The following is a 14,577-nucleotide window of genomic DNA, read 5'->3' as shown; positions in this document are numbered from 1 at the left end:
TGAGTATGAGCTGAACAAAGTGCATCCATCCATCATAAATATGTGCTACACACGGCTCTGGAGTGTTAATGAAGGCCTTCTGAAGCGAAACAATGCATGTGTGTAAAATAAATATCCATATTTCAAGTCAAATATTGAGCTTCAGCCAGACCGCCTTCCGTTACGAAGAAAGTGTAAACTGACGTCACGCCAATTACGCTTTTTAGCGTACGTTTATTAGGGAAGGCGCATGACGTAGAGTAAGCTTTGTGAACTGCAAGAGGTTTACACTTTCTGCGTACGTTGAATACAGAAGGTGGTCTGGCAGAAGCTCGATATTTGACTTCATAACTTGTTTAAATATGGATTTTTTTTTTTTACACAAATGCATCGCTTTGCTTCAGAAGGCCTTTATTAACACTCTGGAGCCGTGTGGAGTACACGTTTATGATGGATGGATGTGGATGGAAGCACTTTGTTCAGCACATGCTCATTGAAACCTATCACTGCCATTATAAAGCGTCAGGATATTTATTAATATTTCTCTGATTGTCTTTGTCAGAAAAAAGAAAGTCATATAGAACTAGAATGGCTTGAGGGTGAGTAAAGCTTGGGCTAATTTTCATTTCAAAGTGATCTAATCCTTTAAAGGCTTATATTTCAGTATTACGGCTGTCTACACCCTGTTAATGAACACTTCTCCAACCTTACAAAACTCAAATGTCTTTATTCCTATGGCACAGAACTATGCAGAGGTGGTAACAATAGACTACTGATTGGATATCTGTTATTTATTCATCTTTGCTGTCATATCTATGTACCTCAAAAATAAATCTGTACCTATATATATATATATATATATACCCCAAAAAGGAGCAACTTTTTAAATGACGTGTAGAAGTGAGCCAGATAACCTTGTTTTTTAAGAAGCATTCTGTTCAAACTATCCTCTGTCCCCTGTTTACTACTTTGTCGCTCTTCTACATGAGCATTTTAAGATCTCACCAGACTTTAATCCATCTGATTCTATGTGTAGCAGGAAGATGGTAACGCTGAGGTTGATGTGGGGACTCCTGGTCCTGTGTGTGGTGGCAGCCTCTCCCCCCAGATACGCTCGGCAAGCAGAACTAGAGAAATATGACAACAACAACGTGGATTTAGACCTAAATGTGGATGCCGACGAAGTCTATGACTATTATGATGCAATTGATGAACCACAGGTAAGAGTCTCATTCAAGGTTTCATAAATCATCCTGATATGTTAATGTGGGCAGCCAAATGTCAATATGCTCATGTTGTGACCTCAATAACAGGGATTTTCCATAAATGAGCTTTGCATTAGCACCTGAACTCAAGCAAGTGAAATATCTTCAATTACATGTCACATGTAAGGGTTTTGGATCAAGTCTTATTTATATCTGGACCCTGATTAAGATTCCTCTCTTTGCATATTCATTAACTTCCTCCAGCCTGTTGAGATGGCTAATGCTCAAGCATTGGGCTCAGTTTGAATTGTCATGCAGGAATGTATTGCAGCAGTTTTGCTTCAGGGTGTTTGACAACTTTTCATTTGCTCCAAATGTTCCTGGAGATAATCATATCCAGCTATGTCAGTCTTTGGTTTATGATTTTCATTTAGAAACTGGTTTTAACCCAGCTGCTGTGCTTCAGGGTCGGTCACTGAGGGCATGTGGGCCTGTATTTACTCATCCTCTCTGATTGCAGATCAGTTTTTCGGCCGTGCATACTAATGTTAGTCCCTTCTCGGTGATGTGTAACTCCATAAGAAACATCATTTTCAGTTTATTGCCTTTTTACGATACAAAGCTGTCAAAGTAAATTTGTGACATACTTCATCATTTGCATTCAAAGATTGTTTTTGTTCTTGTACTTCAATGTATTTTGTTTAAAAAAAAAAACTGCTCATGGACAGGCATACTGCTGCAGTAAAGTTCAGTGTGTCAGACTGATTTATATTTCTTTCTTTAATATAACAAATACTTCTCATAGACAACATATCATTTGTATGATGGACAAACCAGATGTTGTTGAACGTGAAATGTTCTCAACTGAATTTTCCACTGGCACAACCTTGTTGAATGAGAGGCAGATACTGGCATTTTTCTGTACTGAAGTTCACTCATAATCAATAGTTGTACAACACTAGCCATACTTGTTTGCCAGATTATTTCACTTAAGTGACGTTTTTGGCTGGATAGTTGCTCTGGTATTAAAATACTTAATTATACCCATCTTTACATGCTTTATTAAATTAAATTGTTATTAAATTGTTGATGTTACAACATTTCTGGACAATAAACTGATCAATGTTTGCTTGCCAGAAGTTGAGCTGCAGGTATGAAGTAATTTATTCAGTAATAACTATGATATAACAATGAGAACAATGACCAGTTTATCATCTTTGGCATGGAAAAAAGATAGGCTAAAACTATGCTTGACTGGCACAAGCCAATATGGATTTTTAGAAGAATCACATCAAAGCCAAAATACTTAACTTGATCCTGATGTGAATGTTATGTAGTTAAACCCACAACCAAAAGCACACTTGTGAGTTACAACACATTTTCCTTGTGTAATGTGCTTAGTTTTCAGCTCTTTAGGATATTATAAATAATTTGGGCAAATATGTATTGTTTCTCCTCATGTGGAGAGTTTTCTTTACAGATTCAGAACTGTAGCTGATTAAAACTGCCGCTACAATGTATAACTGAGTGCATCTTAAGACTCAGTAGTTTGGCTCTTGGGCTAAGTTTCTTCTTTTTCGCACAGTTTTAAGTTGAAGTTACTTATAAATGTAAGAGTGCTTGTAGGTTTCTGTGGTGCATGCCTTTCTGCATTTGTCTGTCTAAAAGCATGTATGAACAAGGACATGTAAGGTGTATTTTACACTCTCAATAGAGTTGCTGTTGAAAAGTTGCTGCTGGTCCAACGTGAATCTTAGGCTCTTAAGGTCGAACTTACAGAAATACACATCTGACTGTTTTTTTAGGTTTCTGAAAAAGCATAAAGGCATATAATGCATAGTTGCATGCAGTGCTAGTTACATCTATGCTTAATAAATTATTACTTTTTCCTATATTTCCACCATCATCTTCAGTCCCAGCTGATAAAAATATAGAATTAGCTTTCAGTTGAACCTAATGACCCCTTAGTGAGTTGAAACAGTATAAAACAAATTGTTGCACTGTTAAACTTCCACAACAGAAAGATTTTTGTTTTTAAATACTTTCAAACATACACAACACTTAGACAATGTAAATTCCCTCATTAAATCATCTTCTACCCTTTTCTTTATTTTTTGAGTAAAGAACAAAATGCTGACAGGCTTGTGAGTCACAGGCCTGGCTGTTGTAGAAAAGATTTTGTTAGGGTCTAGAAAGCTCTCATGCATTCTGGTATCTGAAATGAGTCAATGCCACTGTTTATTGCTGTACATGTTGTTGATTTATTTCAGCCATCCTTTTAGCCTTTGGCTTTGCATATTTGACTAGTTTGGTGTATGAAAAGCAAGCATATTCTAAGAAAGGCCCTTGAAGACTTGTTGTTTTACTGGCTCTCGTCATAAGTAGGTTTTGGCCATTTGTCTTCACACATGTTGAAAGAATTAATAGTGTAATCCATTTTAATAAAGCAACTGTTCTACAGCTTAATAATGGTATTTTTTATTTATTTAGTTTTAGAATGTTCAAGTTGACCATACTGTTAGACAAACGAGACACAGTCTCTGGAGTTAATACAACACTCTGGAATGAAAATGTGCAAAAATATGGATTTTTCTGCTACCATGTATGTCTTGGTTCCACAAGGACCATTTCTGGAGAATAGCAGCTGCTTGCAGATGAGACTGTGAATGGTTTTACAGCTCCCCACTCTGGATTGTAGCGGAATCGAATACAAAAAGCTGAGAGAACTGTCAACATCACATATGCAGAGTAAATTTTCTGAGATGAATAGAATAGGTTTTTAAAAATCAGCACATCAAAATGATCTGTAATTTGTCTCACACCTTACAACAATTAGCAATTGTAAGGAAGAGGGTGAATTAGAAAGCTTTGACTGAATAGGCCTGATACCCAGTGAAAAGCCCATTACTCTTTCAAAGGGACGGCCTTTTGCTGAGTCACGCCTCCTATTGAACCTCTGAATTGTTTCTGTTACAATCAAATGTGTCTGCAAGACTTAATGCTTTAGTAGATTACACAGATGTCTAATGTAAAAATTGTTTGTACTTGGGATATCAGTACAGTTTTAAATCAGTTCGGTATAGTTCTACAGGACGTTGGTCCTCCATGAGCGGGATTGAACACCCAATCCCGCTCATGGAGGGCCTATGTCCTGCAGACTTCAGCTCCTTAAGACCTTGATTAGCACATTCAGTTATGTTTAATTAGAGCTAGAGCTAGACTCTGTTGATTGGTGGCCCTACAGGAGCAGTATTGGGTACCTTAACAGACTGAGATAATCATGTACTTGTTTTCAGCAGTCTTTTTAACCCAGCACTTTCTGTCAGTTCTGTAATCATCAGCAGTCTGAGAAAGCCATGTTTTGGTTTGTAATATGACAAAAATGATTACAGTGTACTGATCTGAACTCTTCTTGCAGATCGAGATTGGCACCTTGGGCCCTGATGAGGACATTGATCCTTTACATGGTGCCTCATTGGAGGAGGAAGAAGAGGAGGAGAATGTAGAGCATGAAGAACAAGAAGAACGGAGGACAGTTGAGGGGAGAGAACACAAGGAATTGCCCATAAAGCCTCAGCTTATTCCATCAGGCTCTGGGGAGTCAGGGACTCTGATGGGCCCTAGTGCTCAGGGAGGTCTGTACTATACATGTACAAATGCACACACTACTAATTGTCATGACTAGCCTGCCAACCATCATGCTTTTGTTCCATTTAACTAGCAATACGATTGGTTAAATGAGTTTTAATAATTCTTTAACTTTATATGTGCATCATTCTTATGCTGTTTATGTGCATCATATCCAGTAAAACACTCATAGTCTTTACTGAGCCAGTCCATATGGTTCTAAGTGTAATTCTAATTCTAATAAATGTTCTAACACCTAACCTTGTCTTGAACAAGAGGAGGAGCTTCGTCTGACGCCCATTGACATCCTTCAGATTTCCGGGGACATTTCCGGTTCTGGTGACTTGGGCTCTGGAGACTTGGGCTCTGGAGCCTCTGGAGACTTGCTCGATGAAAAAGCTTCCGGTTCTGGAGAGCCTTTGGGCTCTGGAGGTTCTGGGGCCTCTGGTGACATTTCAGGATCTGTGGACTCAGGAGACCTTGGTTCTGGAGTCTCTGGGTTTTCTGGTTCAGGCATAATATTAATTTCAGGTGGAGGTCAGTATTCAGGACTTTGGTTTGCTTGATATATTTATGCTGTCAGAAAGAAATGTGCAAACATTGTACCTTTAGGGGTACAACAGGTTGGTACTGGTACGGTACCCTTTAAGGTATAACTTTTGTACCGTTGACAACATTGTACCTTATCTACACATACAAGGTGCATATTAGTACCTTAGGAATAGTAATATGTACCCTTAAGATACTACTATTAATCTTTTAGGGGTAAATAAGTTACAAATATGTCTCTTCAATGGTACTTCACCTGTGACAAACTGTTGTACCCCAAAAGGTACAATTATTTCACACTTTTTTGTAAGTGTAGCTTAAGAGGGTCCTTGATTACTTCAGCATAGTATTTTTTTCTGTGGGTGAGTTGGTGTCCAATATATGGTCTATACCTGTTAGACCTTAGTGGCGAGGTTTAAAACAAGTTTTAAAGCAAGTAACCATGTTCTGTAATTCAACACCACAATTTAACTTTTTTTTTTGTATTGGTTAAAATCTTGATCCCAAATGGCTACCTCGTCATCATTACCAGCATTGCTGTCAAGCTGTTATCTCTCAATTGCTAATGAGGAGGCTAATTTCTTTCTTGCCACCCCACCTTGTCTCTCACAAGAGGAGGAGCTCCACCTGATGCTTGAAAATCTTCCACACGAGGCCTCTGGGGATTTTGGGGAGTCTGGAATCTCTTGGGTGTCTGGAGCCTCTGGGTTACCTGAGATGTCAGGGGAGCCTGTGGCCTCTGGGGAGCTTGAGGTATCTGGAGAGCCTGTGGCCTCTGGGTTACCTGAGGTATCAGGAGAGCCTTTGGTCTCCGGAGTACCTGATGTGTCAGGAGAATCTGAGGTATCTGAGGCCCCAGGAGTGCCTGGGGCCTCTGGGGTACCTGATATGTCAGGAGAGTCTGGGCTCTCTGGGGTACCTGATGTATTCGGAGAGTCTGGGACCTCTGGGGTGCCTGATGTATTCGGAGAGTCTGGGACCTCTGGGGTGCCTGACGCGTATGGAGAGTCTGGCATCTCTGGGGTGCCTGAAGAGTCTGGGGAGTCTGGGATCTCTGGGGTGCCTGAGGAGTCTGGGGAGTCTGGGATCTCTGGGGTGCCTGAGGTCTTTAAAAAGCCTGAGACCTTTGAAGGGTTTGAAGAGTCTGGTGTACCTGAGGAGACTGGAGAGCCTGTGGACTCTTTGGAGTCAGGAGAGTCTGGGGTGACTGAGGCCCCAGACGTCACCACTGACCTATTAATTCCTGACCTAGATGAAGGTCAGTACCATAATATCAATACCTTGCACTTCTATGACTTAGATTTATGACACAAATCTGAGCGTGTTGGCTATTTTTTAGGTTCAAGGATAGTTTAGATGAACAAGTAATATAATCACTACTGAACTTATTGTCGCACTCATCAATACTAGACTTCAAGCATTTTCTACAAATGTTATTCCCACTGGAAACCAATTTAACTGGCTGATATTGGTTAACTGTGTGTTCATTTGCTTTGGTGTGCATTATAACAATAATAATGCATTATAACTTCTCAATGTCAATATAACTCTCTGTCTGTCCTGTTCCATTGTTCATCTGTCCATGTGCTAATCTGTCTTCTAACACCTTAATGTTATTGTGTTTAACAAGAGGAGGAGATACTCCTAACAACCCCGACCACTCCCCTGGAGGGGACTGGGGGTGATATAGGGTCAGGGGTGGTACCTGACATTGAAACAGATATTGACACAGATACAACAGGTCAGTATTTCACTTGTATAATGTGTTAACTGATGAAGTTCTGTTGTTAACCGGAGATCACTATTTATTTGTGTTAAATAGTATACTGCAGGAGTGTCCAATCTTGCTCCTGGAAGGCCACCTTCCTGCAGAGTTTAGCTCCAACATACTTGCCTGGAAGTTTCTAGTGATCCTGAAGACCTTGATTAGTTCAGGTGTGTTTGAGGATGGAGCTAATATCTGCACTAAGGTGGCCCTTAGGGAGTAAGATCCCTGCATACTGTTTGCAGCACATGTTCATGTGACTTTGTGACACATTGTGGCTTTCCAGTCTCTTAATGACTGATACAAAAGTGCAAAAACTCTTTGCTCTGTGTATCCAAACAGGCTGCTGCTGGCATGTGCATCAGTACAGTTTCTGTGTTTTAATATGTGTTTGTGTTTGTCTTCTGAATGCCGGTGGTAAGGTATGGCTACCTGTATGCTGTGCACCTGTCTGGTCGGATCTGTGTACTGTGATGACCTTAAGCTGGAGCGTGTTCCTCCCCTCTCCAAAGAAACCACTCATTTCTATGCCCGCTACAATAAAATCGCCAGGATCAGCAAGTCTGACTTTGCCAACTTGAGTATGTGCTTCATCAATGGGAAAATCACACCGTTTTAATGATGTCAAAATTAAATCAAAATGAATCAAATTGAGCCCTGCCCTACATTTTTTTCTAGTTGAATATCTAGTTTAATTCAACAATGCTTCACAATTCCTGTTTATTTGAGGCCTAGAGTTCATATAGACAGCAGTTTGTCTAAAAATCTTAATATTTCATAGCCTGACCTGATAGTGTTAGCATAATTTGACATCTTTAGCTTGATGCTAAACTATTTAATGTTTTAATGAATTTCACTGAATGGCTTTTTTGTCTTTTGTTGTCATAAAGATAAATTAAAGAGGATAGATCTGACTAGCAACGGCATTTCCAGGATTGATGATGATGCTTTCTTTGGCCTTCCTGCTCTGGAAGAGTTGATATTACGAGAGAACAGTATTAGACAACTTCCTGCTCTGCCACCCTCCATGACTCTTATTGATGCCTGTCACAACCAGCTGGGTAACACTGGCATCCAGAGAGAAGCTTTCAAGGTGAGAGAAGCAATAAGAGTTAAAATGGATTTTAATAAAGCATAGCCTTTAGCACATTCTTTACTGAACGGTGTTCCTTGAACCTGTAATAGCCTACTGTTATGCAAGTAGACCTGAGGGAACATCTTAAAGTTTGTTTAAATTAGACAAACTCCAGACAGCAGAAAATATGATGATGGTTCGGTCCCTATGGGAATGGGGTACCTTAGCTAATTTTTGACAGGATTGACATCAACTCGTTTTCTGTTTTCAGGACATGCCAGGGCTACTTTACCTTTACTTGACTGACAACAACATAGACCACATCCCAGTTCCCTTGCCTGACAGTCTGCGCTCCCTGCACCTACAGGTACCTGTACTCCCACCTCACTAGTGCCACACTGTGGACATCTATGGCACTTGCCACCTAACTGAAATATTAACATTTATGTGTACATTTTTGTGAAACTTGCTAAAGTTATTATGAATGGCAGAGAAAGTAATAACTTGAACCAAGCATTAATTTACTGTCAATCTTTCTGGTGATCCACATAGTAAAATTATGATTATATCACACAAAATTTAAACATTGTTAAAAAACAACAACAAAAAAAACATAAAATGTATGTACCTGCACGGTACATCTAAAACATTCTCTGTTTTATCATTCAGAATAACAATATCCAGATGATGCACGAGGACACCTTCTGCAATCCGCATGACTTAAATTACATTCGCAATGCTCTGGAGGATGTTCGCCTGGATGGTAATCCCATCAACCTCAGCAGAACCCCACAGGCCTACATATGTTTGCCACGTATCCCCATTGGTGCCCTTATTTAAGCCGAAAAAACGCACACTCAAATGCACACGTACAAAACTCACATGTATGCACATGCATCAAAACTCCTCTGTGCGTACCTCTCTTTTTTTTTTTTTTTACTTTGGGCTCAAGCAAACACTTGGATATGAATGGCTGTCTTTAAAGGAGGTTGGCATAAATAAATAAACTCACACTCTCACAGGAGTTCTGGTGGACACTTCCAACTCTACGCTGCTTGTGTTTCTAACTTTTTACACAGTACATACTTTTCATAATGTAGGTTTGTAATCGTATCTGGATTGATGACATCTCACCTTATAAACAATCTCTTTTAGAGAAACAGAGAACCAAGCATAACTCTGAAAGTTTTTTTTTTTATTTATCAAATACTAATGAACCTATCAGAAAAAACAAGATGTCATTAATTTACAAATGCAAATCTGAACACGACGAAAACTCTCATTTTGTGTGTTGTACTTGTTGCCTGTTCGGGGCTAGCTGCAATAGCCAGCCCAAATTGTTTAAATATGTTTGTATTGTAAATGAAATATTGTTAATATTCATATAGAATTTAACAAATGTTTATCATAATTAGCATAAACTAATTGAAGCTGGCGCTCACTGAACTTCTTGAAAGGTAAATTGACTAATGCAATAAAAGCATTCTATCAATGAATTTGTTGTAAAGTCTGTACTGTAATATAAATATATATAAGCTGATTTGTTTTTTAATTTTTTTTTTCCTCCAATTTTACAAGAACTGCAATATTTTGGTCTATCACATCAGAAGCTGTTGTTATGACTAGTGGCCTTCAAAATGAAAACTGTTGTATTGGCTGAAGGGGTTGAGAATGATTGGGGGGAATGGGGGGGAAATATTAGCTCAGCATTGTGTTTTGTATGGAAAAATTCACACCTGAATAAAGATTTCTGATGACCTCTCCAAAACAGAGGTGGCTTAACGTTTTCATTGTTAGCTTGTAAAGTCTTCAAAGGCATGAAACCAACACATAGCGCTTCAAAGTGCTCTTTTAAACAATAGCTACTAACATTACAAAATCAATTACTGTAACACAGAACAATCCACTTCCGGCAACAGTAAACGGTTTTACTTCAAACAGAAGGTGTACAAAAATAATAACATATACATAATGGGTCCCATTCAGAACAGTCAGTTCTGTTTTAGAAGTTCTCAATGAGCTTTTCAAACAGGTTGAGGAATTTCTGCCTCCTCTCCAAGGAAGCCGGTTCCATCACTAAGGGAATAGAGGTGTCAGTTCCTTCTGAATTATCGTTCAGATTAGCCGGCTGCTCCCCCTTCTCCATCCCACGCTGCTGCTCTAGGACGGCACGTTCTCGTTCAAGCTTTGCCCTTTCTCTGTCAAGAATCGCTCTTTCCTTTTCCAGCTGAGCTCGGATGTACTCCACAGAGGCCCTATCTCTCTCCACAGCGGCTTTCTCTCTCTCTAGAGACGCCCTGTCTCGGTCCAATGCTGCAAGTTCACGCTCCACTCCTGCTCTTTCTCGGTCTAAAACCATCTTCTCCCGCTCCAGGACCATCCTCTCGTATTCAATAGCAGCTTTATCGCTCTCCAGGATGGCCCTCTCGTGCTCCATCTCATCCCTGTCTCTGTCCAGGTCTGCCCTGTCTCGCCCCATTTCTTCAGACATCATGTCATCCTCTTCGACAAACAGCTCGATCTCGCTTCTGTTCGGCTCACGCGCCCGTTTGCTCCTCCTACGCGTGGTGTTGTTCGGCCGATACTCGCTGTCATCGCCCACAGAAGAAGTGTCTAGGGTGACTTCGCTTCCCGCGAGTCTACCCTCCATGGCATCATCCATGAGGGAGAACCACGGCCAGTTTGTGGGGTTCACCGAGACACCAGGTGGGGGATTCTTCATTTCCTGATACGCACAATCACAGACACAAACAGTTTGTGAGAACGCAGATCATGCAGATTATGTTCTGATGTTTATATCTATTAAAATGTCTTTTAGTTAATTTTGTGTATAACTTTAATTAATGTTATGTGTATATTTATATAATACATTCATGCTATTACCATACATTTTAAATAGTTATTGAGCTGTTTACTATATATGTTTAGGTATATAACACATTCATATATATATATATATATATATATATATATATATATATATATATATATATATATATATATATATATATATATATATATATACAGCTATGGAAAAAATTAAGAGACCACTTAACATTGATTTCTGAACTTGGAGTGGTCTCTTAATTTTTTCCATAGCTGTATATATATATATATATATATATATATATATATATATATATATATATATATATATATATATATATATAATATGCAGAGCACTGAAAGGTTCATGAAGTCCTTGCATCAGGTGTGCTAAATATGGGCAATATCCAAAATGCACAGTGCTGGGGGCCTGTATGACAGGATTGAGAAGCACTGAACACTCATAACCTGGCATTATCATACCTTATATTTCATCTTAAGGTTTTCCCATTTCCTCCTGGCCTGGCTGGCAGAAATTTCCCTTTGAAGACCCAGCTCTTTCAATATGGCCCTATAGCACAGATTACAAAAGTTATGCAGATTTTAAACACTGACTGCTGCAGGCTGCTAGCATAAAAAATTACTGTATACTTATTTATTGGTGCAAAGACATGAATGGGTGAGTATGCATGTGTGTTTTGTTTTACCTATAAGCCAGAGTTGAAGAATTTCTCTTTCCAGTGAAAAGTGAGTCGTTGGTCACACGCAACTTCACGAATCTAACAAATTCTTCATTTGACACTTGAAACACACACACATATAGACACATGCAGAATTTCAGATATTAATATAGGTAGGACACGTGATTTGTGTAATACATGCATCCAATTTACCTGGCCAGCTCAATGCTAAACTGCTAAAATTGGACAGTTAATTAAATGCATTAGGACTTTAAATGCATAAAATTAATTGCTACTCACTCTTATAAATGAATTCTGCATGATCTGGGCCATCCTTAATGTCCTCAGAGGGACTCTGTACAGTATAAAGTTCGTGGTCCATACTTGCGTCTGTTGTCTTTGAGTCATCAAGTGCGCTACTCATGGCGCTAGTGCACAAGCGAAGGGCACTAGAAGAGAAAATGGAGGGTTACGTTTATTCCTTCTGCTGTTGATTCATGACGGTCCGAGTCTACATACCGCCACCTATTGGACTGCTGTGATATCTCACAATGTAAAAAGTCAGGAAAAGTGATGCATAACAGGAAAACATTTATAAATTGGTATAAACCTTTAAAAATATGGAATTGATGATGAAACCTATACATTTTTGCTGATACTATACGCACAGTATAAAGTTGCGGCAACTATAAAGTATAACAGTATGTTATTTTATTGCAGAAATAAATATACTTTATATTTTATAATCTCAACGAAAGCATTTATATTCTACCTTTCAGGATGTGCTTCTTTATAAACAATTAAATGACTTTCAAAATCGTTTCTTCGTAAAACTGTAGTTTCGCAGTAGTGATAATGTAGCGATGGTCGACAGTCAAATCCACATCTGTGAATGGAGGAACCTACAGCATAAAACTACAGCATAAAAATGGTATATTATGAAAATACTACGTACCAAAACCTATATTTATATAAGCTATTCAAACACACTAGATGTACGCACCCTCGTGGAAAACTGCCCTGTTAAAATGTTTTGTCATATGCAGTTTTAATTTGTCATTTCTGGTCGAATTAAATACACTTTCAGAGCAAAAGGGGCACTGCAGCACGTCGTGCATTGATGTAAGGAGTAACTTCGATTCCCAGTCGACAGTTCAACAGAGGGATTTTTTAGAGTTGTTTCAGTAATACTGACCAGAATAGTGACAAATATGCACTGAGACACTTCCAATGTCATATTTGAAATACACTTCCACTTTTTGAGTTGAGAAACACGATTATATGCATTTAACAGTTCTGCTGCCTATCTTGTGCGATGTATTATTGCTTCTTGTTCACTAAAGCACCACAGTGTGTTTATTTATAAATTAATTGAGCACAATTATTCCGTCATATGAACGCAAAAGCATCCCGTTTTGTGTCAGCTGTCGTGGTCTCAAACCCGCCTATGTCTAACGTTACTCGATGAGCAGCTTAGTGTCGAGATTTGATGTTGCACATTTTCCCATTAATGTTTCCCATTAATGTAAAATTTGAATCGACAAAAGAAGCGCAATAAGCTCGATACTCACTAAGATATGACCCGACGTGCTGTCTTTGATTTTTACATTGTCGCTTGTCATATTTACAAACTCGCGTCCCGAAACTGTTGGACTAAAACTGCTGGCGGTGCTGTTACTGTAAATGGCGGTGCATTAATGTAAATACGCCCATTGATACGGACAATCCTGAGGAGTTACTTTACTTATTAAAGGAATGTTTTTTGTATTTATGGTCAAAAGAACAAAATCTCGGATATTCCCTACAGAAAAGATTGATGCAAGAAAAGATGTATTTCACAAACAGATTCATTTTATTTTTCGTAAGTCTCTCCAATACAAAGATGGCAGCAGAGAGCAGGATCAAACTGAGGTATGTCACGGGAGTGACGCCATTTTGGTGAGGTCAACAAAGTAACTCATTTTACTGCAAAATGAAATGTTTTGGTAATGTTCTTCGAGATGTTTTCCCACAACATATGCATTTTTTATTATTTGACCAGTTCAATACGCGAAGATTTGAAACAAAAGACTCGAAAATGGTTTCGAAACGCCATTTAGCTAGTGATCAAAAGCGTTCCTTCACTACTTTGTAGACTAACTTACTTTAGTTGGCATTTATAATATTTGGCAAAAATATATCTTTTTGTTTTTACAGTTACCGACTGCCACGGAATTTGTAATTGTTTGAACTTGAGCACAGCAGAAATTACCTAATGTAAATGATTAACAGAACGAAATACAAGCTTATCTCACAGAAAGCGTTTTAAACCTGGGTAGTGGAACGGAAAAAACAAGGTCCTGGTGTTATAAAATTAACGTGTATTGGATGGTTTGTATACATATTTTGTTTGTGTGTTTATAAAATTCCCTATGGCTTTTCTTCCATGTTTGAATATGTTGCAATGTTTTTGTGATGGGGAGTCGACTCCAAAAGAGTCGATACCTCGACTCTGAATAGCCCCAGAGTCGGGGTCGACTCCAGCATAGGAATCAACTCTCGATGTCGACCATAGGTGTCGACACTGTTGCTGTGTCTGGAATCACTTGTTTACTGATTCTCGAATGGCAGTTAAGTGCATACTGTCTATGGTTAAGTGCACTAAGCAAGGAGTGAACGACTTTAGTTTGTAATTATGCATACCTCCATGTCAGCTTTAGTGTTGATGGAAGCTTATATTACTGCAATAAATATAGATTTGATTTTCCATTTGTTCATTTAACTAACCACACATGAAAATAATAAATAAATAAAAAACTCACATCAACAATAAACACATTAATAAATGTACATTATTGTATGCATTTTTTATGTATTGTATTAGTTTTAGTA

The 14,577-nt window shown here is 38.6% G+C and overlaps 2 protein-coding genes across 4 annotated transcripts; one reads left to right on the top strand and one right to left on the bottom strand.

Moving 5' to 3' along the window:
• Positions 1-1,022: 1,022 nt before the first annotated feature.
• Positions 1,023-9,103, top strand: epyc (epiphycan). 2 transcript variants are annotated; one of them, XM_067391033.1, is made up of 10 exons: positions 1,023-1,199; positions 4,603-4,686; positions 4,741-4,819; positions 5,088-5,348; positions 5,974-6,618; positions 6,991-7,101; positions 7,548-7,706; positions 8,016-8,218; positions 8,472-8,567; positions 8,870-9,103. In XM_067391033.1, the coding sequence occupies exons 1-10, from the start codon at positions 1,023-1,025 to the stop codon at positions 9,038-9,040; spliced, it is 1,986 nt and encodes a 661-aa protein (XP_067247134.1). In that variant the 3' UTR covers positions 9,041-9,103. The 2 variants fall into 2 exon arrangements, with proteins under 2 accessions (XP_067247134.1, XP_067247135.1); XM_067391034.1 differs by lacking the exons at positions 5,088-5,348; positions 5,974-6,618; positions 6,991-7,101.
• A 383-nt stretch (positions 9,104-9,486) lies between these two features.
• On the bottom strand, positions 9,487-13,494 carry si:dkeyp-38g8.5 (uncharacterized protein LOC568385 homolog). 2 transcript variants are annotated; one of them, XM_067391036.1, is made up of 6 exons: positions 12,710-13,494; positions 12,479-12,608; positions 12,007-12,155; positions 11,734-11,827; positions 11,510-11,597; positions 9,487-10,925 (listed from the first exon to the last, which is right to left on the bottom strand). In XM_067391036.1, the coding sequence occupies exons 1-6, from the start codon at positions 12,822-12,824 to the stop codon at positions 10,203-10,205; spliced, it is 1,299 nt and encodes a 432-aa protein (XP_067247137.1). In that variant the 5' UTR covers positions 12,825-13,494; the 3' UTR covers positions 9,487-10,202. The 2 variants fall into 2 exon arrangements, with proteins under 2 accessions (XP_067247137.1, XP_067247138.1); XM_067391037.1 differs by lacking the exon at positions 12,479-12,608 and having other exon boundaries at positions 9,491-10,925; positions 13,278-13,494.
• Between the last annotated feature and the right edge of the window lie 1,083 nt (positions 13,495-14,577).

The sequence above is a fragment of the Chanodichthys erythropterus genome, chromosome 8, assembly GCF_024489055.1.
Source record: "Chanodichthys erythropterus isolate Z2021 chromosome 8, ASM2448905v1, whole genome shotgun sequence".
Classification (NCBI taxonomy): domain Eukaryota; kingdom Metazoa; phylum Chordata; class Actinopteri; order Cypriniformes; family Xenocyprididae; genus Chanodichthys; species Chanodichthys erythropterus.
This window is presented reverse-complemented; position numbering and strand designations above follow the sequence as displayed.